Raw genomic sequence first — 16248 nt, 5'->3', positions numbered from 1 at the left:
CACTGTAGCCTTTTTCTGGACTTTCTGTCCATTTTGAAACAAGGACCCAACACTAATAACCATGTTCCAGGTGCAGTCTTACTGTTACCAAACAGATCAGGTAGTAGCATTCCTCAGTCTGCTGGCCTTACTTCTCCTAATGTAACCCAGGATACAATTTTCCTGGTCCGTAGTGAGAGTGTCCTCTTGGCTTGTATTCAGCTGGGCAGCTGCTGTAATTCCCTTGTCTTTCACAGCAGAGCTGTTGCCTTGACAGGCTCTTCCTATCCTGTATTGATGCATGGGTTTTGCCTCAGGTGCAGAAGTTTGCACTTCCCTTTATTGGACTAAAGATTTCTGTTGGTACAAGGTCCCTCTAGATTGAAGTTTCAGTCTTTGTTATGTCAGCCAATCCCACAAATTCAATATTGACTGCAAATTTCCTGATGCTGTACTGTGTCAATTTATGTTGCTGTCAGTACTTAGCAATATGTACCTCAAGCAGGCCAGAGGAGTATTCTGTCCATTGCTGTCTGTCAAGCCATTGACCACTACCTTTGAGTCCAACCAATTTTGGGCCTATGTAGCAGTTCATTTGTCTAACTGATAGCTAGATGAAGGGTTAGGGGGGGAAGGGGAGAGGGAGTGAAGGGAAGCAGGGGAAGGAGGAAGAGTGAGAAAGGCAGCAATAAAGCTTCCATAGATTTGTCAGTGATAAAATGATGACTAGGGAAATTGCAGGCCCTCTCCAGAAGGAAATGGGAGACCTAGTTATCCAGCATACAGAGAAGGCGGCCGAGGTACTCAATGACTTTTTTGCCTGTCTTCAGGCAAAGCTGCACCAAGTTGCAGAAAGTAAAGGTATGCTGGAAATTTTAGCCACAAGCTACTGTTGGAGATTGTCACTGGTGTATGAACCTTAGAAATGTACAATGTGGTAATACCTATGTTCCCACTAGAATTATTAGCCTCAGTTACACAGAAAATTTCACTTTCACAAAAACATTTGAGTTCTTTACTCAACAGTTGTCTTCTCTTCTCAGCTCTCTCAGGTATTTGAAGAGAAAAATGCCCTCTCCCTCCAGCTGCGTGGTAGCAGTCGAAACATCAGTGATAGTCACCAGCACTACAATGAGGTTCTGAACCGCTGCTTGGTGCTTGAAAGGCAGCTCCAGGAGCTGCAGTCTGCAGACAAGAGCATGGTAAGAGTCTTCCTCTGGGTGCAAGAGAGTGCAAAACTTACTGCAGATGGCTCCACTCAGCATGCAGCATTGTAGCTAGTTTCTATCATCTTTCAGTGCCCTATGCTATATATTCATACTATCTCTCAGGAGTCTTTTACAACAGATGCAGCTCCTGGAGCACCCCAAGAAAAGAATGAGCCTGGAGGGAGTTACACACCTGAACTACAGGAGTTGCAGCTGAGGTAAAGAAAACCTAAGAAACTTTGGGGCCAGGAAGAGTGTTAGTCCTGATGGAGATCTTCAGGGTGAAAAGAGCACAGTTGAGTTACATTTGTCAGAGCTTTCAACAGCTCATTTCCACCCTAGGACTTTGTTGAAGTGGAGGTACTGTCACATGCTTGACAGCTATATTTAGTTGTTTCTTTGCATAGAACTTCAAACAGTAAAGAGACAACGTTCAGTAGCAATTCTGGTTCACCATTACCAGCCGAACTACCATCTTTGATTTGATGGGCTGGTTCCTCAGTAGCTGCCGAAGTATATTAATTTGGCCTAGTATCCATGTTGTGAGTTGTTAGCCTGGTCTCACTGTTGTTGCTAGTATGTCTGGAGTTGAAACTTAGCACATGATTCATTGTGCCCTTTCAAAACAGTTAGCAGAAGGTGGGGTCATGGATGACAAAGCCAAGAAGCTCCTTCCAGATGTGACACAGAATCTTTAAGAGACTTATATTCTCACTCTTTATTTCCAAATAATTTAAATATATTCATGAAAAATACCCATTTTCTGTGTAAGTGGAAGGGAGTTGGAATCTGTTCACATACTGCATTATTGAATAGAAACAGAATAGTCTGTGAATTAGACCATTTTTTCACATGTGCTTGGTTATTTTCTGACAGGTTGTCTGAAACTGAAAATTTACACAGCAGCACAAAGCAAGATCTGAGGTATTTAGAGGAGCAACTGGAGGAAGAACGGGATCGTCGTATTGCTGTAGAGGAAGCACTCTCTGCAGCACAGGATCAGATCAGGAGGTGAGGGAGCTTGACCAAATGAGCAGTATTACCGTAAGAGTATGGTGATCATAGCTCTTTGTTCATTTCTGCACTTCATTACATTCATGTGTTCAACATGACATTCAACAATGTTTTTAATGTATTTAATAATGTGACAGGTATAACAGATTTGACATTGCCATTGATAAATACACTTACTGCAATAGTGCTAATATATTATAATAGCACCAGCAAAATTCTATCCTGTTTATTCCTCAACAAAGGGTAAAGGCACAGAGCTTATCAAGAAGATGTCCCTGTCTTGGTGGAGGAGAAAGGTCACATCCTCTTCTACGTTTAGAATTTCTTCTCCCCCGCCCAGCTCTTCACTCTAACTTCATCTTTTCTTTTTTTTTTTTTTCTTTTTTTTTTTTCTTTTTTCTTTTTTCTTCTCCTATACATGTACACTAACTCCTAACACTCTTTTATATCCTAACCTTATCTATTATCTCTTCCTTTCTTGGGGTGACGTTTAGCGTGATTTGGGTAAAGTGTTGAGTACTATAATCATACATGGTTAGCATGTACTTCTTTAAGCTCATTATATTCGGGGGTGTGAACTTTAATATTAATGTTACACATAATGAAGCAAAAGGTTACACTCTTGGACTGTGGCCCTTAAGATTCTGCTCTGCTGCCAAAGCAGGGCCATCCCACCAACACAAGACTCCCTCCTTCAGCAACCTCTCATCAAGCTTGCGGACCTCCAACCACAAAGTTTGTATAAGAGATAAACTAGAACAAGATGCTCAATTCCCCTTTGCCCATGGCTTGTGCTTCTCAGAACAAGTATGACTGTTCTCTACACTGTTGGACATTGAAATGACTAGGCCGTGTCTATCCTTCAACTGTAGACAAAGATTGAATGAGACAACTGAGTGAAGACTCACATAAGACAAATTCTGACTAGAAATGACAGTTTTCTTAATGAATTATATTAACTATTGGAAAATATAATTTGGATATGAGAATTGGATGAAGACAAAAAAGGAGTTCTCAGGTATTTCATAGAATCATAGAAAGGTTTGGGTTGGAAGGGACCTTAAAGATCATCTAGTTCCAAACCCCTTGACATGCACTGGGATGCCACCCCATAGATCAAGCTGTCCTGCGCCTTGTTCAGCCTGGTCTTGAACACCTCCAGGGATGGGACATCCACAGCTTCTCTTGGGCAACCTGTTTCAGTGCCTCACCACCCTCTGAGTGAAGAATTTCCTCTTAACATCTAATGTGGGAAGCCTGGCTGGAGGTGAAGACTGAGGCAAAGAAGTTGTTGAGTACCTCAACCTTCTCCATGCCTGTTGTTATCAGGTTTTTGTTGTTGGTGGTTGTTTTTTTTGTTTATTTGTTTATTTTTGTTGTGTTTTTTTGTTATCTTTTTTCTTATCAGAGGGCTAACATTCTCCTTGGCCTTTCTTTTCTGGCCTATGTACCTATAGAATCCCGTCTTGTTATTTCTTGCATCCCTTGCCAAGCTCATTTCCATCTGTGCATTGGCTTCCCTTACCCCATCCTTGCCCATCTGGACAGCATCCCTGTACTCTTCCAGGACACATGTCCCTGCTTCTACTGCCTTTGCATTTCTTTCTTCCACCTCAGTTTGACCCACAGGTCTTTGCATAGTCATCCCAGTTTCTGTCCTTCCTGCCTCTCTTCTTACACAGAATCACAGAATGGTTGAAGTTGGAAGGGATCTCTGGAGATCCTCTGGTCCAACCCCACTGCCAAGCAGGGTCACCTCGCATATGTTGCACAGGATCTCATCCAGGTGGGTTTTGAATATCTCCAAAGAAGGAGACTCTGGGCAACCTGTTCCAGTGCTCTGTCACCCTTACAGTAAAGAATGTTTTCTCATATTCAACCAGAACTTCCCATGTTTCAGTTTGTGCCTGTTGCCTTTTGTCCTGTTACTGGGTACCACTAAAAAGAGTCCAGCCCTATCCTCTTGACACCCTCCCTTCAGATATTTGTACACATTGATAATATTCCCTCTCAGTTTTCTCTTCTCCATGCTAAACAGACCCAGCTCTCTCTCTCAGCTTCTCCTCATATGAGAGGTGCTCCAGTCCCCTCATCATCTTCACAGCCCTCTGCTGGACTTGCTCCAGGAACTCTCCCTCTTGTACTGGGGAGCCCAGAACTGGGCACAGTACTCCAAGTGAGGCCTCACTAGGGCTGAGAAGAGGGGCAGGATCACCTCCCTCAACCTGCTGGCAACACTCTTCCTATTACGCCCCAGGATACCACTGGCCTTCTTGGCCACAAGGACACAGTGCTGGCTCATGGTAAACCTGCTGTCCACCAGGACTCCCAGGTCCTTCTCCATAGGGCTGCTTTCTAGCAGGTCAGTTCCCAACCTGTGCTGGTGCATGGGGCTATTCTGCCCTTGGTATACCTGCATTTGCCTTTGTTGAACTTCATGAGATTCCTCACCACTGAACTCTCCAGCCTGTCCAGGTCCTTCTGAGTGGCAGCACAGCCCTCTGGTGTATCAGCCACTCCTCCCAGTTTTGTGTCATCCACAAACTTGCCGAGGATGCCCTGTATTCCATCCTCCAGGTCATTGATGAATAAGTTGAACAGGACTGGACCCAATACAGACCCCTGGGGGACACCACGAGCTACAGGCCTCCAACTAGACTCAGCATCACTGATCATAACCCTCTGAGCTCTGCCATCCAGCCAGTTCTCAATCCACCTCACTGTTCACTCATCCATCCCACACTTCCTGAGCTTGCCTATGAGTATGTTATGGGAGACAGTGTTGAAAGACTTACTGAAGTCAAAGTAGACAACATCCACTGCTCTGCCATCATCCACCCAGCTAGTCTTTCCAGCATAGAAGGCTATCAAGTTGGTGTCCTGGTTTCAGTTAGAACAGAATTAATTAACAACAAGGCTATGCTGGTCTGAGTATCCCAAGGATATTCAATATCTTGGAGGACTATTGTAGCAAGCTCGGAGGGTAAGAGGGTGGTGAAGGAGGAAGGCAGAGTGATCCAGGAGGATACAGGGGTGGTGAAGGAGAAAGGGAGAGTAATCAAGTAAGAAAAAATATCTTCCCCTTTCCCCTCCACAGATTGACTCCCTAATGGAAAAAAGCAATAGGTATAATTGCTAATAGTTTCCAAGATACAGTTTCCAAAATACAGAGTCGATGATGTTACTGAGTACAAATACCAAGTTAGAGTCATGACCAGATATCTCATCGTCTCATAAGCCATTGCTACAACACTCAGTACCATAATGATCTGAAACCAGGGCCCGGAGAGGATAAACAACATGACAGAGAGCAAATACGGAAAATAATGTACTATAATACTCAATTTGGAAAACAGGCGCAGCAGAGTTGAGATTAAAGCAATCAGCATTATGACAAGTGACTATTAAGCAGGTCTAATACTTACACCAATTATAGTTTAACACACTCTGGTCAGATCTGCCGTTATCTCAACCTTTCGGGCCCCACGTTGGGCGCCAAAAAGACTGTCGTGGTTTAACCTGGCTGGCAGCTAAATACCACGCAGCAGTTCGCTCACCCTCCCCCCTCCCTCTCTGGGACGGGGGAGAGAAATGGAAAGTGAAGCCCGTGAGTTGAGATAAAGACAGTTTAATAAGACAGGAAAATAATAATAACAAAATAATAATAACAATAATAATAATAATAATAATAATAATAATACAATGGTGATAATAGGAAAATAATAATAATATGTACAAACAAGTGATGCACAATGCAATTGCTCACCACCTGCTGACCGATGCCCAGCCTAACCGAGCAGTCCAGCCCCCTTCCCCTGGCTAGCCATCCCTTTATATTATTTAGCATGACGTCAGATGGTATGGAATACCCCTTTGGCTAGTTTGGGTCACCTGTCCTGGATCTGTCCCCTCCCAGCTCTTACTGCACCCCCAGCCTGCCTGTTGGCAGGACAGAGCGAAAGGCTGAGATGTCCTTGGCTTGGTATAAGCACTGCTCTGCAACAATTAAAACATCGGGGTGTTATCAGCACTCTTCTCATCCTAAGCCAAAACACAGCATTCCACCAGCTACTAGGAAGAAAATTAATTCTCTTCTAACTGAAACCAGGACAGTTGGTCAAGCATGATTTCCCCTTGGTGAACCCATGCTGACTACTCTTGATCACCTTCTCCTCCATGTGCTTGGAGATGACCTCCAGGATGAGTAATTCCACCACTTTTCCAGGGATGGAGGTGAGGCTGACTGGCCTGTAGTTTCTTGCCATTTTTGAAGACTGGTGTCACATGGGCTTTCTTCCAGTCCTCAGGCACCTCTCCTGTTCTTCATGACTTTTCAAAGATGATGGACAGTGGGCTAGTAATAACATCCGCCAGCTCCCTCACCACTCATGGATGCATCCTATCTGTGCTCCTGGATTTGTAGGTGTCAAGTCTGTCTTAGAGATCTCTGACCTGATCCTCTTTGACCAAGGGAAAGTCCTAATTTCTCCAGACTTCCTCCCTTGTCTCTAGGACCAGAGATTCCTGAGGGCTGGTCTTAGAAGTGAAGACATTCAGCAACGAAGGCATTCAGTAATTCTGCCTTCTCTGTATCTTTTGTCACCAGGGCATCCACCTCATTAAGCAGCAGGCTCACATTTTTCTTAGTCTTCCTTCTGCTATTAATATATTTGAAAAAGCTCTTCTTGTCCTTGGCACCCCTTGCCAGATTTAACTCCAAACGGACCTTGGCCTTCCTTGTTGCATCCCTGAATCCTCTGACAGTGTCCCTATATTCTTCCCAAATGGCCTGTCCCATTTTCTACATCCTGTGTATTTCCTTCTTCCATTTGAGTCCTTCCAGGAGTTCCTTGCTCATCCAAGCAGGTCTCCTGCCCCCTTTACTTGCCTTTTTGCTCATAGGAATATATAGTTCTTGAGCTTAGAGAAAGTGATGCTTGAATACTCACCAGCTCTCTTGGACCTTCTGACTCATTCCTTGGATTGGACTTGGATTCCTCCAGGTAGGTCCCTAAAGAAGCCAAAGTTAGCTCTCCTGAAGTCCAGGGTTGTAATACTATTTCTTGCCCAGCTTCCTTCTTGCAAGACCCTGAACTCTGCTATCTCATGGTCACTGTAGCCAAGAGTGCCCCCAGCCTTCACATCTCCAACAAGCCCTTCTCTGTTTGTAAGCACAGTATTCACCAGCGCACCTCTCCTCGTTGGCTCCTCGACCACCTGCATCAAAAAGTTACCATCAGTGCGCTGCAGGAACCTCCTGGACTGTTCGTGCCTCGCTGCATGGTCTTTTATACATACAGGGGGATGGAGAGTTCTTGTACTCTGATAAAAACATCCTTAAAGAGTTGCCAGCTCTGTTCAGCTCTTTTGTCCCTAAGGACAGTGTTCCAGGGGATCTCATCCACTAGATCTTTAAATAGCTCAAAGTTTGCTCTTCAGAGATTCAGGGTTCTGACTTTGCTCTTCTCCGGGCCCGTATTCCTCAAGATCACAAACTCAACCAGGGCATGGTCACTGCAGCCCAGACTGCCACCAATGTTAACCTTTTTAATGAGTTCATCTGCATTGGTGAGCACCAGGTCCAGTAACACTTGTCTTCTGGTTGATTTGTCTAATACATCAACCAGAAAGTTATGCTCAATGCACTCTAGGAATCTCCTGGATTACTTACAGCCTGCTGTGTAGCTTTTCCAGCAGACATCCGAGTGGTTGAAGTCCCCCATCAGGATGAGAGTGTGTGAGCATGATGCTTCTTGTAGGTGAAGCAAGAAGTCCTCATCAACAGGCTCCTCTTGATCAGTTGGCTTGTAGTAGACCCCAGCCACAAGGTACTCTTTAATGGTCTGGTCCTTAACTTTTCCAAATCAATCCATTCCCTAACACAGAGGGCAAGACCCAATATTTCCAAGGGTTTTGTCTCTTCAGTAAGCACCTATCTGTCTTGGGCAAAACAAACTTGAGGAATTTCACTGAATTTAAATTTATTGCCAATGAACATAAACTTTGGGTGTTGAGAAGCAACTAATACAGGGTAAACACTTCTCCCTACCCTCAGCTCAATTTCAGTGTAGACACTTCTCCCCCTTTCCTAGTCCTCACTCCTGTTTGCACCTTACATTATACTCATTCCCTTCAGTGAGGCAAAAGGCAGCACAAGAGGTTGGAGTCAGTATGCAATGATTTCTTTCTGCAGCTCCTTGCTTCTTACTTATTTCCTCTGCTCTGCTGTGGGTTCCTTTACTGACCTGTCGTGATCCAAAAGGAGAAGGAAACTGCCCGACCCAATGATCATAATGATCGTAACAGTGAGTTTGTAGGATTCTGTGATACACAAGGACACACAGGCTTTATTCACTAAGGATTTCTATTTATTACTAATCAACGTGAATCACCACTATCAAGAATGCTATGATTAATCAGGCAAATACGTATGGAATTGTATTTCTGACAAAACTGATTGATGTCACTTTGGGGGAAAAAATAAATACGTCCTTCTCTAGTTGGACCTTCCCTTCTGTACTGAAGATACACTGTTGGTGTTCAAGAAGTGTTTGGACAATGTTCTTAAGGTGTATGGTTTAACTGTTAGGTTGCCCTGTGTGGAGTCAGGATTTGGACTCAATGGTCCTCATGGGTCCCTTCCAGCTGAGGAGATTCTATGATTCTAAGATGAAAGATAGATACCAAGCTATTACAGATATTACCAGGAAGCAAGCATGCATAGATATACATATATGCAACAAGTGTCAAGGATGTAGTACCAATTAATAGTAATATCACTTAGGAGTAGTAGAAATGCAATTTGAGGTAAGAAAATCAGTAATGTAACAGCAGATATGATTTGGGAGTAATTATAGGTTTTACAAAGTTATCAGTATTACTGTGACAGTGAAAATACTTATGACAAACTTATCAATACTTTGACAGCAAACAGACTTACAATAGGTTACCCTTATCAATTCTAGACTTATGACAGATTATATACATACATATTCATATAATTACCAGTACTGAATGCATCAAGCAGATCCTAAAAGGGAACAAAGGAAGGGGCTGGTGGTAATATCAATAAAACAATTCTCAAGACTGACTACCAAACAGGTCAAAAACGAAACAATTTCCCAAAATACAGACAACCCTAAGGGGCCCAGAAAGGGAATAAAGTAACAGAGTCACACTTCAAAGTTGAAGTGTCACCACTTGAGGAGTATTAGGGGGTTTAGGAGTATACCTGGTCAAGTCACAAAGTTAACCTAAAGTTCCAGCAAAGCTTCAACCTGTTTAAGGAGGGAAAAGGGAACAAAGGAAACAAAGAGAAGTTTCTCAAAGAGAAAAACTGTCTTGGGTGAAAATCAAGCCCATTTTATACTATTAAGACATAAGAAGGAGTAGGACAGCATGGTTACGCAATCAACAGGTGCTGTTAGTAGTGGTCTTCTTCCTGAGAGAGTCAATAAATAAAATTTCTTGTTTCTGTTATTTTGCTTTAAACTAAAGCTTATTTCTCACATCAATTCGCACTTTCTCAGATGATAAGTTGTTCTCCTTTTCTTGTTTTGTACTGATCAACGGAGTGGTATCTCAGGATGCTTCCCCATTATGAGTTATTCAGCCACACTTCAAGGATGTTGGTTCCCAGGCTCATTTAATTAGGCCAAGAGACAAGTTCTTGGGCTTGGCTCTCAAGTTGTCAGACCTTTTGTTATTACAGTCAGGTTACCCCCATTACTGCTCCCACCATGGCTGCAGGCTATTTAGGGGAGTACCTGCTCCAGTGTAGCTTCCTCCATAGGCCACTGTCCCTTTGGGGATGTAGCTACTCCAGCATGTTCCTGTCTTTGAGCCACAGTCCTAGACATACCTTCTCCAGCATAGAGTGTCTCCTTACAAGAGTGAATCTCCGTCTGTGTCACCCAGAATGTTCCTTTCCACATACCACCTCCTGTATCTTCTTCTGTGTCCACATGTCCTCCTCCTGCCCCTATGAGCTACCACCCTTTCTTTAAATAAGCAAACACACAATATGTTCTTCTGATGTTTTGGCATGCAGTGAGGTGTCATCAGCCATTGCCAAGCCAGATGAAAACATCTGTCAATGGCACAGGGCAATTCATGGCTTCCTACCACACAGTCTCCCTCTGCAGCTCCCTGTTACCAAAACCTTGCCGTTGATGCCCACTTTATCTCCGGTTACTTGACAGGTACCATTACAGTAAGTAGAGAAAAGGAGTCTGACATACACTAGATGTTAGGATTAGGCAGTGTGAGTCACATGCCTGTTTCTTGTCGTTGACTATAAAAGTATTTTTTGTCACTTAACCTGTTTGTAGGTAGTGTTTTAGATTGGATATTAGGAAGAACTTCTTTACTGAGAGGGTTGTGAGGCATTGGAATGGGCTGCCCAGGGAGGTGGTGGAGTCACCATCCCTGGAGGTGTTTAAAAAATGCTTAGATGTTGAACTTGGCAATATGGTTTAGTGGAGGACTTGTTAGTGTTAGGTCAGAGGTTGGACTCGATGATCTTGAGGTCTCTTCCAACCTAGACGATTCTGTGATTTTGTGATTCTGTGATACTTGAGCTGCATGCATCTCCTAGAGGTTTATTTAAATCTCACTGTTGGAATATTTTACAACAAAACATTGGCTTTCTTTCTGACACAAATGCTGATTCTGACAAAAAATAATGGTCTAGATAGAAGAATTCTGGATTAATTTTCCTGGTTGTTCCACAACTCAGATAACCTTTGCTATTTCTAGCATTGAAATCTATGAAAACCTCCTACAACTGATTTCACTTCACTAACACTAACCCAAAGATTTGATGGTGCTGCTTGTGCATTTCATCCTTTAATAGTATTTTACCAGTCTTGAAGATCTGTTACTGGGAAATAGTTAGCAAGAACCAGCACTGTTGGGATCTAAGCTGGCTTCCAAAATATTTTAATGGAATTTAAGATAATTAAATCATATGCCCTGTCTTCTTTCAAATCACATGCTATTAAATTTCACTTGAAAGCCCCCATGCAGAACACAGACACCTCAGTTAAGTTAGAGATTGAAATTCCCGAAGAGAAAAAGCAGCACCAAAAAGAAATCAAGAGTTCGGAATTTGTAGGACATAAATTAGGAGAGAAAGGACTTCACTGCCAACAACTGAACTTCCCTCTACTGGTGAGGAATGGTAATCTGTGCATCATGCAACATGGAAATTTTCCATTTTTCTCTGACTTTGGACACAGAAAGAGGCTACACTGAGCAAGTGTAACAATTATGGATACAATAATGCAATATACCAACTCCGTTACATTTTCACTAGCCTACAGAAAATCAGGCAATAATTTAATTTTGAAACCATATTTAATGAAATAAAAGAGGATTGCTGCTACTTGCATCACCCAATCCTTGTACTCGTTGATTTAACATTTGTTTGTTTGTTTCTGTGGCAGGTTGCAGTCAAGTGAGTGGACATCTTCCTTAAGTGGTAGCATTGATATGACTCCAGGTCATGAGCATTCCTTGCTGATTGATTCCGTGGATAATAGTTTCAGCAAAGTAAGAATTTTCATTCACAGCTGTCAATAATGTGAATCTTGGCTGATGTAAGAAAAGGTGAACTGAAAACTGTGAATCAATAGCAGCTAAATCCTTCTGTAGGCATATTTAGGTCTGTAAAGGTCTGGTAGGTTTCTGCTCTTGGCTTGCTCTGCTTTCCATGCCAAAAGCCTCATACTAATTGTTTCTCTGCTACAATCTGCAGAAACAGAGTAAATTTCAGAAGCCACTGAAATGTAGAACAGCATTGTTTGTGCCCAGAATCTGGTCCCAGGTTCCTTGTGGCATAGTCAAGGCCCCAGTGGTGAGCAACAGGCAAAGTCTGTGCAAACATCTTACATACAAAGTATACATGTTACTGGCCCAGCATCTGCAATGTCTGGAGAGCCTGACCTTTTATTTAGCAACCATCTCAGTTTTCCCTCAGTCACTATCTTTCAGCCTGTGTCAGGCTGGGATCCAAAGTGGAGAGATGCTTTTTCACTGTACTGAATAAGAGTCTGACAGCCACTTGTTCAGTTTTGCTAAGGAATAAGCCCTGCTGAAGAGCTTGGCCTCTTATCTCTTCAGCATTTGGGGTTGGTGCTCCCAAGAGCAGCAACGCTGGAAGTAGGGCAAGACCCACAACTGGATGGAACCCTTTACTAATGCTGGAGGTTTGTCACTAGAATAGACAGTTTTCTCTTTGTTATGGAAAGTTGCCAGCAGATGTTACATTGTCTGAGGATTCCTTGAAGGCCTCTGTAGTATAAGATCGCCATAGGGCGGCGCATTCAACAGGATGCAAAGTCAGCTGCAAGGATGAAAGATCTCATCAAATAAATAACCATTCTCTTCTTTTAGCCCAGAGGATGGGTGAATCAGGATTCCTAATAGTTTGAGTCTCTAGCAGAGAAGTACCATTGATCAATTTGTTTGTATTTCACTGGGAAGGGCTAGAAATTTGTAGAGAGAAAATGTTAGGGGGAAACATTCTGCATTCTGTTGTCCTTTCTTGTTTGAAATTAGAGAGAGATAGTTCATAAGAAATCTGAAGAGAGCAGGTTTTCTGGGTAAACCTGAAAATAGGAAAGGGGAGTATTTCACTGAGGATTGGCTCTAGAGGTCGAATCTGACATTGAAATGGGTTTGGGAAAATTTGTGCTTATTTAGATTAAACAATCTTATCTTTGTGGTATGGAGAACTTTTGGTGAAGGTAGCTAGGGATTTAGCCATTCCTAATACTGATTGGTCTCTCTTTTTCTCTTCCAGACTCGGAATATTGTTGGACTACGACGCTTGTTACGCTCTCTTTTCCGTTCCCGGACCCACTTGCCTCTGCTAGTGGCCATGTATCTGCTTGCTCTCCATGCCCTGCTCTTCCTGTGCTTTACAGGCCACCTATGAACAGAACAGCAGCCTTTTCTTGAGCCACGGTCCTCTGTGTAATTCCTGAGCCTGTACTCCCTATCCACCAGGTAGCTGTAACCAGCACACCTCCCAGAAGCCTTCCCTTTCCAAATCAGCCATTAAGGGGCAGCACCACCCAGCAACCTGAACACAAGTTGCTTGCTGTCTGAATATGCAGCTATTTGAAATGCATATCCTAAGGAGGTTGTGGACACTTTCAGGAATATGAATTTCAAAATCATGCTTCCTGCTCAGTTGTATTGCCTATTGAAACAGGGACAAAATTAGTATGTTTGGACCTACTGAGCACTTAGTTTAAAAACAGTTGTATGTCTGCTCTGACAGGCTTGTAAAATAATGTCAGAGATGTAATTATTGAAAAGGAATAGGAGGAAGAAACGGTTTAGCTCCAAGTTAATAACCTTGCTGCTTATAGCATTAGTGTACCTCTTACTGAAGAGGGAAAGTGCTTGCATACTTCTTGAAAAGAGAGCAGCCATACTCTTGCATTCTGCTCCACTGTACCCTTGTCACAAGATTAAACCTGTAGAGGCTGTGTTGAAGGGTTCCATAATGTGGTATGTGGGTCCAAATCAAATGCAGAAGAACTTAACTATAACTGTTCCCTATGTGCTGGGGAATGGAAGAGTTCTGAGGTCTTTGGCATCGTTGCTTTAAGAAAAGCGTGTAGAATGCTAATTGTGATCATTGGACTTGTTTGACTAAAGCAAACTGATGTAAATGGACTTGATTAAATAGGATACACGAAAAGCTGTGCTTTTCTAAAGAACTCCTGAAAATGTCCTGGAGTTGAGACAGTGCCCTCTTCCAAAGGGAGAATGTTGAATGCAAAGATAGTGCTAGTTCAGTTTCTTTTCAAAGACTAAGCCATCGCTCTGTTCAGAGTACTTGCCAGAAGGATTGTATCTGCCTTTTGCTGGACTATTCATGTTTGCATTTTTTCACATGGGAAGTAGAGAGTTCTTTTGATATTGCTGGTAACCTAAGAGTCTCTAGTCACTGAATAAACTCTGTTTGAGGATGGATTGAATTCATCATTGTAGCTCAAATAATTAGATCTCTGGCAGAACACTGGCACAAAATAGCCATTTTTGCACTATCCTTGATGATTTGTGTGAATTTCCTCAACTACATAAAATTCTGCGACCAAATACTTTGCCTATAGCTTCCCAGGGCATGTGCTCCTGTATATAATAAAGATTATTTTTCAGATGGAAGTTGTGTAACGTTGTCATGTAAATGTCAGAGGTCTCTTGAGGGTGTAGTGCTGCTATAGAATGCCTTTTACAGGACCACCATGGAACTGTATGTCACTTTTTTTGTACACTTGCTTGTGTGTTATTTACAGAACATATGTTTCTTCATATTATTTGAACATCCATGGAGATGACCTTTTCTGCTATCTCACTTACCATCCTTTTTCCACTTTATCTGTAATGACCAAAGAAGGAAAAAGGCATTTAGTTTTGAAAGCAATTCCAATAAATCTGAAGATCTGCTTGGGCTTACTTCTGTTTATACTTACGTAAATTTAACTGAGCTCTGCACCCTGTTAAGAGTTGTACAACCCCCAAGAAAGTCAGGGGCATTAGCATCAGCAAGATGGAAATATGCCACTAACTTAGGTGGGACTAGTTAGAACATACTGTTCTTTTTCAGCTTTGTAGCCAAAGACAGGTACATCTGTTAATATTCACTACTATAATCTAACTACCATTAGAACAAAAGTTAGTAATACGGTAAATAGGGTATTGTAAGACTGTATATGATATGTATATGTATATGATGGTCGTGGTGCATTTAATAGGAGCAAGAATTACAAGTGAAATATGTTTCCTTACAGTCCATGATGCACATGACTCAAATTCAGGACCTGCTTTTCTTGTAAACTGAAATAAGACAACCTTTTGCTGGTTTGGGGACCTTAAATATCTTACACCTTCAGACGGAACGGTTAGAGCTTAAAATAAATAAATAGAATAAAACCTCAGAAGAATCTCCTAATCTGATAATCATAGACAGACCTAATAGATTTGTGATTTGATCTAATGAAAGAGAGAATTTTACCTGATGATTCCTGTTTTGAATGTTTCAGCCTTTTGTTTCTTCCCATTGTGGATGCATGTGTCCCGCCCACTCTTTTGATTAAGCAAAAAGCCCCAAGTATCTTGTCATTGTGTCAAGTAGAAATGACTGTGCAAGCGCTTGCATCACTTGACACTTTGGAAAGGAGGTAGTTTTGGTTTGAGAAGTTTGGTGTTGAACCAGTGTAATTCATGTTAGTCATTCCAAAATTGTGCACTTCCCACCACTGAGCAACATACTGAAGAGTCTGGTCTTTAAGTGCTTAGGATTCTTTAACTACATCCTTTCCATATTCCTATTTAAGAGTATTTACATTTTTTGACCTGGAAGAGCTTTCATTTATGTGTATGCGTACATATATATGCACATACCTAATGAGGTTCAACAAGTCTAAGTGCAAGATGCTGCACTTGGGCCAGGACAATCAGAGACATGAATACAGACTGGGAGAAGAACTCATTGTGAGCAGCCCTGTGGAGAAGGACTTGGGGGTTCTGGTGGACGAAAAGCTTGACATGAGCACTTGCAGCCCAGAAGGCCAACTGCATTTTGAGCTGCATTAAAAGAAGAGTGTCCAGTAGGTTGAGGGAGGTGATTGTCCCCCTCTACTCTGCCCTTGTGAGGTCCCACCTGGAGTACTGTGTACAGCTTAGGGGCCCCCAGCACAAGAAGGGTTGATCTGCTAGAGCGAGTCCAGAGGAGGGCCACAAAGATGATCAAGGGGCTGGAGTACCTTTCCTGCGAAGACAGGCTGAGAGCTGGGGATGTTCAGCCTACAGAAGAGAAGGCTCCGGGGGTAACCTCATTACAGCATTTCAGTACTTGAAGGCGGACTTTTTATAAAAAAGATGGAGAGCAACTCAGCTCAATCAGATATTGACAGGACAAGGGGGAATGGTTTTAAACTGAAAGAGGAGAGATTTATATTAGAGGTTAGGCAGAAATTCTTCACTCAGAGGGTGGTGAGGCACTGGATCAGGTTGCCCGGAGAGGATGTAG

General features: G+C 42.6%; 1 protein-coding gene across 3 annotated transcripts in view; it reads left to right on the top strand.

The window, feature by feature from the left end:
* The window catches only part of GOLGB1 (golgin B1), a 68340-nt gene extending 53781 nt beyond the window's left edge, over positions 1-14559 (top strand). For 2 of the 3 annotated variants that reach the window (XM_084288764.1, XM_084288765.1), the window contains exons 20-24: positions 1023-1181; positions 1311-1405; positions 2064-2198; positions 11648-11753; positions 13006-14559. In XM_084288764.1, coding sequence (XP_084144890.1) covers positions 1023-1181; positions 1311-1405; positions 2064-2198; positions 11648-11753; positions 13006-13140 — 630 coding nt within the window. In that variant the 3' untranslated portion in view covers positions 13141-14559. Of the gene's footprint in view, positions 1-1022; positions 1182-1310; positions 1406-2063; positions 2199-11647; positions 11754-13005 lie in introns of those variants that run through there. The other variant, XR_014618548.1, reaches the window with a different exon arrangement.
* The last annotated feature ends 1689 nt before the right edge of the window (positions 14560-16248 follow it).

The sequence above is a fragment of the Netta rufina genome, assembly GCF_964035555.1.
Source record: "Netta rufina genome assembly, chromosome: 1".
Taxonomy (NCBI): domain Eukaryota; kingdom Metazoa; phylum Chordata; class Aves; order Anseriformes; family Anatidae; genus Netta; species Netta rufina.
Note: the sequence above shows the minus strand (reverse complement) of the source record. Positions and strands in the feature narration are given on the sequence as shown.